The 16,107-nt window shown below is 48.2% G+C and overlaps 1 protein-coding gene across 1 annotated transcript; it reads right to left on the bottom strand.

Annotated features, from left to right (window-relative positions):
* Nucleotides 1–2,771: 2,771 nt before the first annotated feature.
* Nucleotides 2,772–8,269, bottom strand: LOC125543472 (glutamate receptor 2.9-like). The gene is made up of 4 exons (XM_048706838.1): nt 7,796–8,269; nt 5,756–7,041; nt 4,407–5,114; nt 2,772–3,721 (listed from the first exon to the last, which is right to left on the bottom strand). The coding sequence occupies exons 1-4, from the start codon at nt 8,100–8,102 to the stop codon at nt 3,113–3,115; spliced, it is 2,910 nt and encodes a 969-aa protein (XP_048562795.1). The 5' UTR covers nt 8,103–8,269; the 3' UTR covers nt 2,772–3,112.
* Nucleotides 8,270–16,107: the final 7,838 nt, after the last annotated feature.

The raw sequence follows: 16,107 nt of genomic DNA, 5'->3' as shown, positions 1-16,107 counted from the left end.
CGCTCGTAGGAGTGATAGTACCGCTCTGTGCGGATTGTCAGCATAACGGTTGGATTTTTTCCCTCCTATAAAAGGGGGTCTTCTTCCCCAATGAACTTTATCCCTTGAGCTTGCGTTCTTCCCTCATTGTTGACCTTCTTCGAGCTTGCTAACTCTCAATCCCTCCATGGATTCTTGCTAGTTTTTGAGGGAAAAGAGAGAGAAGATCTAGATCCACTTTTCCACCAATCACTTTCTCCTCTATGTGAGGGGAACCCCTTGGAACTAGATCTTGGAGTTCTTGGTGTACTCCTTCTTGTTCTTCCTCTCATTTTCTTCCCTAGCATTAGTTGCTTTGGTGGGATTTGGGAGAGAAGGACTTGGGCACTCCGTGTGCCCTTGCCATTGCATTTGGTGCATCGGTTTGAGTTCTCCACGTGATACGTGGAAGTTACAAGTTGAGAAGCTTATTACTCTTGGGTGCTTGGTACCCTTGAGCTTGTTCCTCTTGGGTGCTTAGGCGCCCTAGACGGTTGGTGGTGTTCGGAGCTCAATCATTGTGGTGTAAAACTCCGGGCAAGCGTCTGGGTCTCCAATTAGGTTGTGGAGATCACCCCGAGCAATTTGATGGTTTCGGTGACCGCTCCCAAGGGTTGCCAAAGTGTACGGGTTCGGTGACCGCCCACAAGGGTTGCCATTTGTATGGGTTCGGTGACCGCCCTCAAGGGTCCCTTGGTGGAATCACGGCATCTTGCATTGTGCGAGAGCGTGAGGAGATTACGGTGGTCCTAGTGGCTTCTTGGGGAGCATTGTGCCTCCACACCGGTCCAAACGGAGATTAGCATCCGCAAGGGTGTGAACTTCGGGATACATCGTCGTCTCCGCGTGCCTCGGTTATCTCTTACCCGAGCCCTTTACTTATGCACCTTACTTTATGATAATCATATTGTTCTTAGTCATATATCTTGCTATCTCATAGTTGCTTATCTTGCTTAGCATAAGTTGTTGGTGCACATAGGTGAGCCTAATTATTTTAGGTTGTATGCTTGACAAATTAACCGCTAGGTTTATTCCGCATTTGTTCAAGCCTAAACCGTAATTATTTTAAAACACCTATTCACCCCCCCCCTCTAGGCGACATTCACGATCTTTCACAAGTTCCTTCCTCCAGCAAATCATACACCAATTGAACTGGTGCATCACTTAAGCGACACACTGGCTTCATAGATGTTGTTCCTGATATCCACCGATCATGCCAAATCTCTATAGTACGCCCATCTCCAATCCTTTTGATGAAACATGCCGTCAGCACCTCTCTCCCCTGTATGATAGCTTTCCATGTTCGTGAGGCGTTATTCCAGCAGTCCGCAGCAAGGAAGTCACAGTTAGGGTAGTACCTACCCTTCAACTCCCGAGCACAAAGGCTCTCCGAGTTATCCAGTAGTTGCCATGCTTGTTTCGCTAGCATGCAATCATTAAAAAGCTCAAGGTCTGGAAACCCCATGCCACCTCTGAATTTTGACACCAACAATTTCTCTCAAGATTGCCAATGTATACCTCTTTTATCCAAAGATTCAGCCCACCAGTATTTTGAAATAATTGTCGTTATTTTCTTGCATAACCCCTTAGTGAGTTTAAAACAACTCATAGAGTAGGTCAGTAAGGCCTGAATAATGGACTTCAAAAGTACCTCTTCTGCTGCACGTGCCATCATTTTCTCACAGCATCCTTGCACCCTCAAACGTGACTGCTCCACTATGTGTACAAAAAGTTGCTCTGTAATCTTGCCCGCAGCCGTCGGAAGGCCAAGATATTTTCCAGAGAAGGCTTCTCTAAAGATCTGCAACACATTTCTTGCCCGCAGCCGTTGGACTGAAGAATACTGAGCTCTTTTGCTTATTCATGTCCTGACCCATAGCTATAGGCCTCCAATATTTCATTATTAAGCCGAGAAGCACTTCTTCCATCAGATTTTATGAAGATAAGGCAATCATCCGCAAAAAGCAGATGCGAGATCCATGGTGCCCTCGCTCCTACACGAATTCCTCGATCAACCCAACCTGCATCGTAATTCTTTAACAAGCACGAAAGTCCTTCACCACAAAGCAGGAATAAATATGGGGACATAGGATCTCCTTAAAGGATTCCGCAGGACCGTCGAAATGACGGTAATAACTCGCCATTCACCTTCACCTGAAAACTAACAGAGGATACACATTGCATGATCAACGAGACCCACTCCTCTGCAAAGCCCAGTCTCTGCATGATCCCCTGCAAATAGGCCCATTCCACGCAATTGTATGCTTTCATCATATCCACCTTCACAGCACACCACCATGTCTTTCCTTTCTTCCGCTTCATTGAGTGAATGCATTCGTATGATGTGATTACGTTGTCCATGATCAATCTGACCGGCACAAACGCGCTTTGCTCCTCCAAAATGATCTCGTCCAGAATCTCCCTTAGTCTATTAGCTAGGACCTTAGAGCAAATCTTGTATAACACATTGCAAAGCGAGATAGGCCTATACTATGTAATATTTCTTGGATTTTTAATTTTTGAAATCAACACAATGATGCAAATGTACTCGGCAACACATGTTAAGCAAGAGTAATTTGTGGGGCTGTATACAAGGTCATCTTGAAGTTGTTCTGCTGATGGCGCACGGTGATATCCGGCGAGAAAAGGCTTCGATCTCGAGAATGCTAGAACAAGTTCAAGAAAGTTGTTCGATTTTACTTCAAGAAAAGCAAGCAGCGAGAATGCCAGAATGCTAGAAAAAGTTCAGGAGCAAACAAGTAAAAACAGTACATGTTGCATATTTATGTATACTTTGCATGTGGAGTACATATTTTGCGTTCCATATATTAGTATGTAACAGCTCCTGGAAAATAGCATCAGGTGGCACCTTACAAGACGAACAGCTCCTGGAAAACCAATATGCAGGCTAATAATTTCCTTTTTATCGAAACCACAAGCATCTGAACCGGTTGCTCCTCACAGCTACCATTAATTTCCAATGTGGCAATGCACATCGAGCTATGTGTTCCAAAAGAGAGAAACTGTAAACACAGAGAGAGCTAAATGAATGCCTAAATTACAGTTATCAGTAATTACACGCTCACCACGTGTGTCATTCCATGCTTATCTGTCTCCTCCGGATAGAGCTCCCATTACGAGACAAAGAAGCTGCTCCATTATGCCCCCTCTCAGAATGCATGTATGCAAATGACAGTGGTTCCGTGTCCTGAACTGAAAGTTCCCTGCCTGGTGTTCCTTCTCCTTCTGGTGGGCTTCCTGTATCCATGTCTGTGAGGTGCTCAATAATGTGATTAGTTATGTTTAGTGGGCTCTCCATTGCACCACCAACATTTTCTATTGCGGGCTCGTCTTTAACTGGAGTATTAGATGGATTATCGCCCTCATGGAAGAGCTTAGAGAGAACGGCAGGCCATCTGGGCCATGAACTCTGACTGCCGTCACTGCTGAATTCATGTCGGTTGTTATAAATGGTTATGACAGCGTGCATGATTAATGCCAGCACTGAAGATGTTCCAGTGATGATGAACAACCCCTGAAAACTGTGCAATGTAAGGCTGCTTGAAGTTTGGGAGTCATCTTTGTCAAGGCATGACGTAGCGCCATACAATTCTTTCTGCATATTAACCATTCTGTCATCTGATGCAAATTTCAGTATTCCCCTCGAAATATCAGGTGTGAGTGGAGAGCCTCGAGGGAATGCCTGCAGAGTTAGCACACAATGAGGATCAGAACAGGCTTCACTGGTGGTATACATGCCAGGCATAGTGCTGAGCCAGTTATTAAATTATCAATTTCCACCAGCCCAAAATAAAGCAAGGCAGTTATATTGGTCATTCACGCAAGCCCTTGGTAAGGTGATTGATCATAATGCTCGCTCTCAGAATGGCTAATGATCTAACTGAAATTAAACTCGATATACTTGATACAGCTTAGTGTAATACAAACAGAAAGTTAAAGCAAACAAAATGAAGACCTTATTAAGTAGATTTATCATGTCATTCAACACTTCAAGAAGCAAGCAAGCATTCTATTTCCCAATTGAAAACAAATAATATGGCACCACTTTCCACAGAACATGATCAAGCATTTTTAGGTTCTTGACAATGAAAATATCTAATCTTAAGTTCGTCCTTCATTAGCTTGTTCACATGTGACAAATCAGGAATTTTAAAGTACAATTCAAAGATTGGCTAAAACTATAATTTTAACCAACAGTTCACTCTAATAACGTTTCTTCTGGAGATAGTCTGATGGCCTATAAATATATACAAATTTGAGCTACTAGCATGATCCTACAGCAAAATAGCAGCAGAAATTGATTCAGCATCTAGGATTCAGAAAGCGGAAAATGTGCTACTATACAAAAACAGGAAACTGGTACTCACATAACCAAATCCATCGAGCTTGTAGGTTGGTCCAACCATAGTGTAGTTGTGGCAATACTGTTTAAGGAACACCTTAAGGTATGGTATCTCATCAATAATGACTGCAACTCTTCCAGATGTTAAGGCTTCATTGTATTGCTCAGGAGAGTCGAAGGCAATCATCTTTGATTCATCAATTTTCAACCTTTTCAAAAGAACAGGCAAGAAAGAATCATTGAGGTAGCCGACATAGCTCCCGTTCCTGATAACTTCTTCTAAATCGGTGACTGTTGGCTGAAGTTGTTCCACTGTGAGAATTGAGCTTAAACTTGCAGTATAACTCTGCTGCAATATCAGCACCACGAAAAGCCAAACAACTACTGCAATTCTTGATAAGTTGTTCAGTATCCTCTCCCTATGAGCAAACACGAGTGTTGAGAAGGAGAAGTAGAAGACCGATCCAATTTGACTGCCTGGGGGCCCTCTGAAATCTTTATTTGTTCTATGCTCAATACACCAGACTACAAAACCTGTGAAGACAAAGAAGGCCCCAGTTCCTAACCATAGGTCAGCTGTCAAAGGATCTAGGAATGTCCATGCAGTCTTCTGCCTCTGGTCCCAGACTGGAACCAGCATGCGCACCCCTGACTCTGTGTAAGGAAGAGTAAAATCCACATATAGAGAACGGTTGGCCAAGATTGTTATATCACCTACCACCGCATCATATTCCTGCCAGCAACACATATAAAGTGAGTTGAGAAACCTCCGATGGCTTTAAAAGTCTACAATTCCCCTTTTAACCTTACAGGCTTTAGAAGAGTACAACATATGCAAAGTACTTATAACTGTTAATTAAAATAAGAACTGGGAGACAACCCTCAACTGGGCGTATTCATATTGATACACCATTAAAATAATGCAGATAAGACAAAATGCAAGCAATTAATCAAAATCATCTAGAAGAAGAGTCTGACTAAATCTCGAAAATTCTCATGAATGGTAAATTGTACAAAAAATGTAATACAATCAGGAAAAAGAAAGGAACTGTACAATTTGTCAAGTAGACTGTTTTTTTCCTTGTTTGTGCACGGGTTAAAGAAGCAACAATAAAGAAAACCTTCATGAACGAGTGCAGATATATGATTTTACACGTCTCTATACTAATGACCAATGGTCAATTAGATCATTACACTCTACTCTTTGTATACCTTATATTTGAGAAAAAAACAATGAAATCGTATTGTGGATAGGCCATTTTGATAATCTCACGAATTTATTTCATTTTTGCCAGTTTTAGCTCCAAATATACCTCTGGGGTAGGAGAGATCATAAAAAGGAGAAAAATGGAACAAAAAGAAGTCCATGCATACCTTACGATAAACACTGTAGACAAGATCGTCATAAGTTCCTTTACTATTTCCTTTCTCGTCTGCAAACGGCTTATAGTGACGGGGTACATCGTAGGATAATGCATTAATTACTGCCTCAAACACATCTATGCAGAACCCTTTGGGTTTACCATTTTCAAATTTTACAAATTCGTCAAACCCAGGTTTGACAGGTATGCCTATTTGGAGAGTTTTATTCATTGGCAATAGCCAACCTCTAGGCACATTTTCATTATCTCCTGGCCATACAATGGTGCCAAGATCGGCCTTCACATTTAGACTGCCAGAGATGCCAGATCCTGGAGTCCAATAACCGACTACTATTCTCTCCTGACCAATAATGTTGATTATCGTGTAATTGACTGATACTAACTGCATGTCTGCAATATTGAAGTTCCCGCTCATACCCATGAACTTGATGTCCAAGAGTGAGCCTCGCAATTTTTCAGCAGCCTTTGAAGTATCTATTCTGTCAAAGTCAGTGGACCCATTGTTTGTTACAGATGACCCAAAGTCTGAATTCACATATCCAGCCTTCTCTGCTGCTAATGCTAATGCCCATATGGTATCATAAGCATAGATACCATACACTGCGGGAATACTTACTGAAATTCCAGGATTTTCCAACTGGTATTTCTTGCGCCATCTCTGACTAAGTTTATGAAGTTCCACTGTATCTTGAACATAAGGTTTCACCCCAAGAACTCCTCGCATCACATCAAGTGCTGGCGAACCAACCACATCAAAGATATCTGTCAAGCCATATGCAGTAATCCAGACAAAGCCCCGGTCCATCATCCCTTCATCTTTAGCAAGCTTGAAAAAGTTACGGGCTAAAGTATGAGACATACGCACAACAAATACACTTGTCCAATTGCCTTTTAAGCTGGAGATAGCACTCTTTATATCATCCTCTGTGGCTGAAGGATGGATCTTGCACCTGTATGAAACATGAGTGTCGACTTGTCTGAGAGCGTCAACAAGATCAGGAATGAACCTGGTATTGGAATCGTCATCCTCAAATACAGGGATGACTTCCCTCCAACTGTGTTTCTGAACAAGTGCGGCAATAGCCTCCGCTTGAGAGGAGTCGTTCCATGCCGTCCGGATGAAGTATGGAGTTTGTCCAGATGGCGTCGGGCAATTTGCAGAGAATGAAATGATTGGAACCGATGATTTTTCCCCAAGCTCCGCAAGAAATTTAGCCTGAGCTGACGTCTGCGGCCCAACGATGGCTTGCACGCGGACATTTTTCAGTAGATCAATACCTGCAATGATACTACTTTAAAACATACAGTATATTTTACAGCAAATTAAGGGTCACTATCAAACACATGCAAGGAAAACATGCATAGGTACAGCACATAGCAGTACCTAAGCTTTTCGGTGGCTCTATTCACTGGCATATGATTAAATTGGTGTAAAATGTGAAGTATAAAAGGTTCGGTATACACGAGGTCGGTTTTATACTTTTATACCATAACAGAAAGCACAATAAATAAAAACATATTTTCCCTCGAATAATAAACAGACTTAAATAACAACTTTTGAGAGTACCTCTAGCTTTTCAACTCACATACTCCTACTTCAGTTCCAAATCGAGGGCTTCCGAAATTACTTGGCTCGACGAGCTGGGGGCGGAGAAGCAGGGTGTACCTTCTATCTATACCTCGGAGGGCGGCGCGACGGTGTTGAAACAAGCCGAGGGCGCGCCTGGGAGGGCGGCGCCGGCCGCCGGCGACATGGGAAGCGAAAAAAGGTAGAACAGGGCAGGGCAACCGCGCCACCCCCGCTTTTTTTTAGGGGTCATGGGGCAAACTAGGCTGATCTTATTAGCTGCTCAAGGCCAATGATCGGCCCACCCAAAAAATTAAGGCCCATATATTGTCAGAAGATCATTCGGCCCATGTGCCCGTCATCCTATCCTAGCGAGTACTGCTCGTATGTCTCAAAAAAAAAAGCGAGTACTGCTCGTGGAGCAGTGGAACGGGGACTCGGGGAGGCTGTGCAGCGGGCACGTACCTGCGGAGGCAGCCTCGACGGCGCCGAGTCCGGTGTCCCGGAGGTGGAGCTTCAGCCTGGTGCGGTAGCCGGCGTATCTAGCGTCGGCGTAGAAGTCCTCGAGAGCCAGCTCGATGCATGTCCAGCTGATGTTCCCCACCCATGTCGACCTGTCCAAGATCACACCCACGTCCACCACCTGCCGCCGCCGCCGAGGAGGAGCCACACCACCCCCCTGCGCTGTGACACTGGAAGCTCCGACGAGGAGCACGAGAGTGAGGAGGACTGCCGTGGCCGTGGCCACCCGGAGAAGCGTCACAGCTCCCATAACCGGCCGTGACAAAGGATTGTGGTTGTGGTAGTACTTTAGCCTTTTTGGTACGTACGTGAATCCATGAGTTTGTGGTGGTACGCCAGCCAGTTCATTTCATTGACCAGCCAAACATCTCTCTCTCTCTCTCTCTCCAAGCTCACACTCAGCTGATTGTGTAATGGTACGACTACCAGAATTACTTGGCGCCAGGCATGGAATTCTCCCGATCTGTATACATGTCGATCGCAACTTAGCTGATCAGTAGACGTGGCGCGGTCAAGCTAACCAAACGTGCACGCGTGGCCGCTTCTGCTACGTACGGTTAACTGAAACAATCCATGGCACCTCCGGCCTTCCAGAGTGCAGCGACGTGCGATCGAGCCGCGTGTGGACGGTGCGGGCTCAAAGTCGGTGACCACACTGGTGGTCTAGGTCGGTCTCCCTCCAGATTTTGCCGTGGCTGGCCGTTGAAAGTCAGCTTTCTACGGTGGGCGTGCGCACTGTTCCTGCAACTGGAGTTTTCCGCAGCAGCGATCTGCTAGTGAGAACTCGAGATCTTTGTAAAACTAACGTGCTAAATGAAAGTCATGGCAACAAGCCAAAACAAGCTCGTTCGAGAATCTTTCTGGAAGAAAGAAGCTAGCTCGGCTCGAGAACGACGGCTAATTAATGTCTACCGTACCTGTAGGAAATTTCAGAGCAGGGATGTGTGGAGGGAAATGAAGCATATGTCTCCTCTAGCTATCGCGTGGGTACGTACAAGTAAGTGCCTCATTTGGACCAACAGTCAGTCAATCAGTCTGCCTCTGTCACATGAGCACATGAACTTATCCTAAGAGCATCTCCAGCCGTTGACCTCCCAGAAGGCGCTAAAAATCGCCCCTAGGGCGCACCGGCGCAAAACTCGCGCTGGGGGCGTAATGCCATCCAGTCGCGACGCCCACGGGATATTTTTGAACGGCGCAAGCACGGCGAGTTCATGCATATTTCAGCAACTTCAAACCAAATTCGACCAAACACGGCACAAACACGCCCGCTCATACATATTTAAAGTATTTTACAAAAAAAAATACTACTAGACCCGCCGCCGTCTCGCTTGCCTCGCCGCTCCTTGCCGGCCGCCGCCCTTGCAGTTCTACATGCCGAGGAGGCTGTGGAACCGTGTGTAGTCGCCGCCGCCGTCGTCGTCGTCGTCGCCGCCTCCGTCGTGGCTGCCGTCCCTGCTGCAACCCTCCCCCGGTTGGCGTGGCGGGTTGGACGGTCCGGCGGCGTCCTCGCCGTCGTCGCTGTCGAGGATCACGACGCCGTGCTCGTCCTCGCGCCCACGCTTGCGGGTGGCGATCTCCTCCAGGCCCCGGGTCTGCCGGGTCATCTCCGTCCGGAGGTAGTCGTCGCGCACCCACCATAGAGCGTCCACGTTGGAGAAGCCGCGCCGGGCTATCACCTCGTACTCCGGGGGGAGACTGGGCTCCGGCTTGGGCGCGACGAGGACGAGGCGCCCGGAAGCGGGGGTGGAGTCGGCGATGCGGATACCGGAGCTGCAGGTGCGCCGGCTGACAGGCGTGTCCTGGGGCTCCTGGGGCTCCGGCTTGACGGGGCGGAGGCAGGGAGAGCCGGTCGACCGACCGGACGAGGAGGAGGACGCCCCGGGGTCCATGCGCCTCGGCGTCCACGAGCTCCCACGGCGGCGAGAGAAGGACGGCGGGGAGGGGTACTGCAGCCTCGGCGTGTTGCCGCCCTCGATGTACTCGAGGACGGCCTCCAGCGTGCAGCCGGGCATGCCCCACCATCGGTGCCGCCCCTCGGAGTTGAGCCTGCCGGAGGGCACGACGCCGTTGGTGGCCTCGAGCTACTCGGCGTGACGGCGGCGGAAGTAGTGCTCCCAGAGTAGGCTGTCGGGGACGTAGCGCGGCCCCTCCCTCGCCGCCCGCGGCAGAGAGGTGCGAATACGCGCGATCTCCGCACGACGCGCCGCCCCGGTGGGCGGTGGTGGCACCGGGACCCCGCCGGCGCTGATTCTCCATGCCCCGGGCACCCGCATGTCCGGTGGGACCGGGTACTCGGCCTCGTAGAGGAGCCGAGCTTCGTTTTCGTGAAGGTGGCGGCGGCCGAAGCCGTTCGCCGCCGCGCCGTCGCCTGGGAATCGTTCGGCCATTTCTACGAACTGGGACGGCGAGGGGAGAGGGAGGAAGGGGAGATAGGGCGCGTCGGCGGTGGAGACTCTGTGCGTGCCACCGGCGCGCTGGGGTCGGCTTATATAGGCGGAGGCGGCGCGAGCACGCGTGGCGGCCCCGTCTACGCGTGGCATGCGCGGGGACGCGCGTCGTCACGCCTTCACTGCGCCGCTCGTGAGGCATCAATGGCGGAGGCTGGCCGGCGCGACAGCGCGCGGCAGCTTTGGCATTGATTCGCCGCGGGAAACGAGGCGATGAGGACGACGAAGCGGCGAGAAGCGAGACGAGTCGCTGGCAAGGAGGGCCCTCGGCTCTTTCGTGCCAAAAACAATTCGCCCGGCGCCGCCAGCGCGCTGAGTTCGGGTTGGGTCCGTCGGCGTCAATTTTGGCCCGAGCCGGCGAAAATTGGGCCCTTGGGGGCGTGACTGGGCTAATTTTTTGGCGTCGGCGGCCGAAAAATCGCCTGGAGGGCCTTGTTGGGGACGCGGCTGGAGATGCTCCAAGCTACCACCCCCGCATATTCACCTTGATGACACAGCAGGTCACCCACTGCCTCCTCCCCTAGCTCCGTCCGCTCCGTTTCCTCTCAATATCATCACCATTGTCGGAAGACGCCTCTAGGTAAAGCCTGTACCACTATGCCATCATCTTTCCAAATGGGAGTGAGCTCCTTGTCGCCGGCCCAGAGGAAGCGGCGGCGAGGCTTGTCAATTTCCCTGAAGACTATGGCGTCTTCGTCTCATACGACGAACGAGCGATGGCGCGTATCCTATGCCGCCGATCTGCAGACACATACGCTCACATTCCGCGACGGTGAGCTGATTCTCCGACGAGACGCGCTCCGCCTCGTGTTGATCGACGGGCGCGGGGTTATGGTTGACGCCGATTCCTTCGCGTGGGGGAACGCATAGACATCGACGACATCATCTCTCTGCCGTGCCATTTTGCGAAGATACGGGATCGACTACCGGCGACGTGGCCGTCCCCAGCGAGCGCGGCGTACGGCCCGGACCGTGGCGCGGTACACGGGAGGCATGCGGACCCTCAGGTATGTGCTTCGACTTGTGTCGAGGGTGTCCAGAACCCCACCCACCGCCCGTCAATGGCGGATGGGCGACACGTGGGAGCAGATCGCCATGAGGGACCCCACCCCGACCCTGGGGCGGAACCATATGGAGCGGGGGAGGCAGGGGGGACGCATCATTTTCCCCACCTACCGCCACTACCGCACGAGACGCGCATCTCGCCTTCCTCTTTGGGCATCTATGGGAGCGAGCTAGGGTTTCCCCCACCCCCATCTACTCCCCACATGAATCCTTCGGCTGGTGGCGCGGCAAGGCCGGCGGCGACGACCGCTCCTTCGCCTAGGTCGCTGCGGCGGAGCGGCCCGGTGGCGTGCGGCGGGACTCGATGGGAGAGCATGGTGGGGGGAGATCTGGAGGGTGGAGGGACAACATGGCGCGGGGCGGATTTGGCGGAGGGCGCAAGGCTCCACTGCCAAATCAGACTCGCCATATGGTGTGGCAGCGGCCAGATCCACCGCCGCCGGTGGCTGGTGGTTCGAGATCTGGAGGTGGTGAGGTCGGAGACAGATGGGAAGCTGCCGCGCGGGCCATGAGCGGGGCGACCAAGGAGACGACGACGGGCGCCAAGGAGCCTCCTCCACACCCTCCACCTCCACCTCCACCGACTAGACAAGCTGCGACCAAGGGCACCAACGAGATCTGCATCAACTGCTCCCTCTCAGGTCATTTCGCTCCTTGCTGCCCTACTATCCGTTGTGAGAAATGCAACAAGCTAGGTCATATGGCTCAACTATGTCAAACTCTGAGGCCCTGGGAATGTGTTCCTCTCATGTGCGGATTCCAGTCGCCTGGCCAGGGTTTCTTCTATATTCCTGACATGTGTGCCGCTAAGCAGAGCGTAGAAAAAACGAACAATGTTGTGATCACTATAGTGGAGGGAGTTGCATCTGTTAAAGAGATTGAACATGAATTTAATGTCATCTTTGCTAAAAAAGCCTGGTAAGAAGAAGTGGCGATGTACAGCCCGTTCCATTGGTCCTGCTAAATTTGTGATGCGTTTTCCTAATGCTAGTGAAGTTGAGAGAGCATGTTGTTATGGGAAACGTATGCCTTTGATGGAGGGGGCTGTTGTGGTTTGCATTACACCTTGGACTGCATCTATAGGGGCCATGGGAATTATGGAAAACGCTTGGGTGAGGGTTCGTAATATACCTATCGAAAAAAGGTGCACTGAACATGCTGCTTATGCTGGGGCTCTGGTAGGGATAACACTAGAAGTAGATGAAACTACTATACATAAACCTGAGTATGTCAGAATTTTACTCGGATGCAGAGAGGTGGAGAGAATTCCCCCCTCGGCTGAAGGGATGCTTGAGGAGCAATATTATGACTTCTTTTATGAAGTTGAGAAAGTTGTGGCATTGGGGGCTGACAAAAACCAGTCCTCCATAGCGGTTGATAGCAGTGCATCTCCTTCCTTCCCCAAGAAAGCAAGGATGGAAACATATCCTGCTTATTCTACTGGGCAAGGGGAAACGAGTGCTTCCATGGTTGGTACCCACTCATCCCAGAATTATGATAAAGGGGGGCAGAGGTTGGCTGTTGTTGCTGAGAGTGAAGAAGAAGAGGAAAGTGACGAGGGCAACCATACAGAACTGCTTATCGAAACCATGGCTAGAGAGCATGATACTGAAAAAAATGACATATTGTGATCCTCACAGTGGTGATGTTTCTAAGGAGAAAGTCCATGATGGGCTGGAAATGGAAGTGATAACAGGATCTCCCATCCATGATGTTGATGTGCATAAAGGTGCTTGGGGAATTTTGACTCCTGTTCCCCCCTCACCTCTATATCTGCATTATGATGATACTACTTATTGGAGTATTTTTCCTCCTTTAACAGATTATGTTGCATGGCCATCCCTGCCTCACATTGTTCCACTTGAGGAAGGGTCTATGGAAGGGGGAGAGAACTGTAGTACTTATACAGTTGAGTCTCCATCTGGGTCCCCAACTCAAGATAGCGTGATCTATGAGGAATATGCTCCACGTAGACAGATGCAGAAGCTGGAAAAAGTGGAGGACGTGGCCACCAATAGAATGAGGAAGAGAGATTCAGAAGGTATGAGAACACCCAACTCAAAAAATCAGTTTTCTGCTCTGTCTGATTCTGCCATTATATTGCGTGCTTCATTAATGGGAGTGCAAATCCCAGATGATGATTTTGCTGCTATAGATATTCTACGTGAACTCGAACTCTCTAGAAATCTTTTGCATGATAAAAATATTGAGGTGAATCCCCCTAAGATGACCATTGGTGATGGGTTAGGAAATGAGGTACCCCTGTCTTTAACCTGGGACGATGACAGTAAGGATAGTGAAGATCCTTTTATCCCTGTTCAGTCTAGACAAAATAAAAAGAAGTATCGTCGCAAAAAATCAATGGTGGTTATATCACCTAATAAATCTGTCGGGCCTATGACAAGAAGTCAAATGAGAAAAGGAGAGGGTAGGGCTGCTATGGACCCTGGCAGACCTACCAGAGTTAGGGATAAACCCGAACGATATAAATGAAAGGCATTTTTTTGGAATTGCAGGGGGGCAGGTAAGAAGGGCATGTCTACCTGCCTCACGGATATGATTAATGCCAATGAGATTGATTTTATTGGTCTTCAAGAAACTATGAAAGAGACATATAAGCTATCCTTTTTAGGAAGCTTGACCCGAACCAAAAATTTCATTGGGAGTGGATTCCTTCTAGGGGAAAATCTGGAGGAATTCTTTGTGGGCTTAGTAAAGATAATTTTGATATCCTTACAACTAAACATGGTAAGTACATCCTGCAGTTAGATCTGTTTGATAAAGTCAAGAATTGTAGGTGGTCTTTGCTGATTGTTTATGGTGCTGCTCATGATGAACATAAACCTGAGTTCATCGCGGAGTTGTCTTCTATGTGCCATAATACTAACATGCCTTATCTGGTGGGGGAGATTTTAATATCATTAGACACAGTGGGGAGAAGAATAAAAAAACAGCCATTTCACACTTCTCTGATGTGTTTAATTCTATCATACACCTGCTTGGGTTGAGAGAAATTCACATGACAGGTGGTTGTTATACCTGGTCTAATAAACAAGAAAATCCAACTTTGGAAAAATTGGATAGGGTCCTGATGTCCCCTGATTGGGAGGATTTATACCCCCTTGCATCAGTAAATAAGTTAGTCAAAGAGAATTCTGACCATAACCCCTTACTGTTGGATGGTGGGGGAGCCTCATCTAGAGCACCAGGTAACAGGTGCTTCAGATTTGATAACACTTGGCTTAAGAATCCAGATTTCCTTCCCCTGGTATCTGAGATCTGGTCAAGGCCAGTTTACACTATCAATCCCATCGACTCTTTGAACATTAAGCTGAAGAGGTTTAAAAAATTCTTCAAAGGGCGGGGGTCCAATTTGTTTGGTCATAACAAAATTATAAAGAGGATTATTAAGCTTGAACTTCAGGAATTGGAAAAACTGGAGGAGGAGGTTGGACTTTGTGGGGAAGCCTACACTAGGAAGCTTGCTATCCTGGTAGAACTTAATGAGATGTATGTAGAAGAGGAGCTGCATTGGCACCAATTTTCTAATGAGAGGTGGCTTTTGCAAGGGGACAATAACACTGATTTCTTCCACAAGGTAGCTAACGGGCGTCGTAGAAAAAATTCCATGATTTCCCTCGAATGTGGATCTGTGACCATAGAAGGTACCAAGAACTCATTAGCCCATGCCACGGAATATTACAGAAACCTTTTTGGACCGGCTCCTGGCAATCTTTGTCAAATAGATGCAACATTATGGTCTCGGGAGGAAAATATCTCTCCTGAAGATAATGATGACTTGACTCGTCCTTTCTCTCTTGAGGAGATCAAAAAGGCTTTGTTTGATATGAAATCTAACCGAGCCCCTGGACCGGATGACATCCCTGTTGAGTTCTATCAACATTGCTGGGAAATTGTCTCTCCGGATCTGATGCGCTTGTTTGAGTGGTTCTATGAGGGCAAGTTAGATGTGCAGAGACTGAACTATGGCATTATAACTCTACTGCCTAAATCATCAGACGCCAATAGAATTCAGCAATATAGGCCCATCTGTTTGTTACGTTGTCCCTACAAATTACTCACCAAAGCCATGGATATTAGGGCTAGCAAATACGCGCACAAGTTGTTCAGTATACAACAAAATGCTTTCATTAAAGGGCGGCATATAGTTGACGGCATACTATCCTTGCATAAGGTGCTGCACTATACTCATATTAAAAAGCAAGTGGGAGTAATACTTAAGCTTGATTTCGAGAAGGCTTATGACAACGTTAATTGGGAGTTTTTACTCGATTGTCATGTGAAACGTGGGTTTAATTCTAAGTGGTGTGGGTGGGTTTCTCAAATTCTTATGAATGGCACGGTCAGCGTCAAGATTAATGATGAGGTTGGGCCTTATATACAAAGTGCCAAGGGGGTGAGGCAGGGCGATCCTCATTCCCCTTTCCTTTTTAATCTGGCTGCTGAGTGCCTAACTAAGATGATGTTGACTGCACAAAAGAATGGTCTTATTAAAGGTTTGGCTGCTGATCTTATTGAGGATGGGGTGGGCATCCTACAATACGCTGATGACACGGTGCTTTGTTTTGAACATGATATCGACAAAGCCATCAATGTCAAGCTCTTGCTCTATCTTTTTGAACTCATGTCTGGTTTAAAAATCAATTTTGAGAAGAGTGAGGTTTTTGGTATCGGAGGAGATAACGATATAGATTTAGTTTACGCTGATATGTTTGGTTG

The sequence above is a fragment of the Triticum urartu genome, chromosome 3 (assembly GCF_003073215.2).
Source record: "Triticum urartu cultivar G1812 chromosome 3, Tu2.1, whole genome shotgun sequence".
Lineage (NCBI taxonomy): Eukaryota > Viridiplantae > Streptophyta > Magnoliopsida > Poales > Poaceae > Triticum > Triticum urartu.
Note: the sequence above shows the minus strand (reverse complement) of the source record. Positions and strands in the feature narration are given on the sequence as shown.

Bases quoted from the DNA above. Each gene is read 5' to 3' on its own strand.
- LOC125543472 (XM_048706838.1), bottom strand. From the start codon at position 8,102: ATGGGAGCTGTGACGCTTCTCCGGGTGGCCACGGCCACGGCAGTCCTC. The intron at 7,042-7,795 runs GTACGTGCCCGC...GTATCATTGCAG, and splicing joins CGTCGAGGCTGCCTCCGCAG to GTATTGATCTACTGAAAAAT. The intron at 5,115-5,755 runs GTATGCATGGAC...TGTTGCTGGCAG, and splicing joins TCTACAGTGTTTATCGTAAG to GAATATGATGCGGTGGTAGG.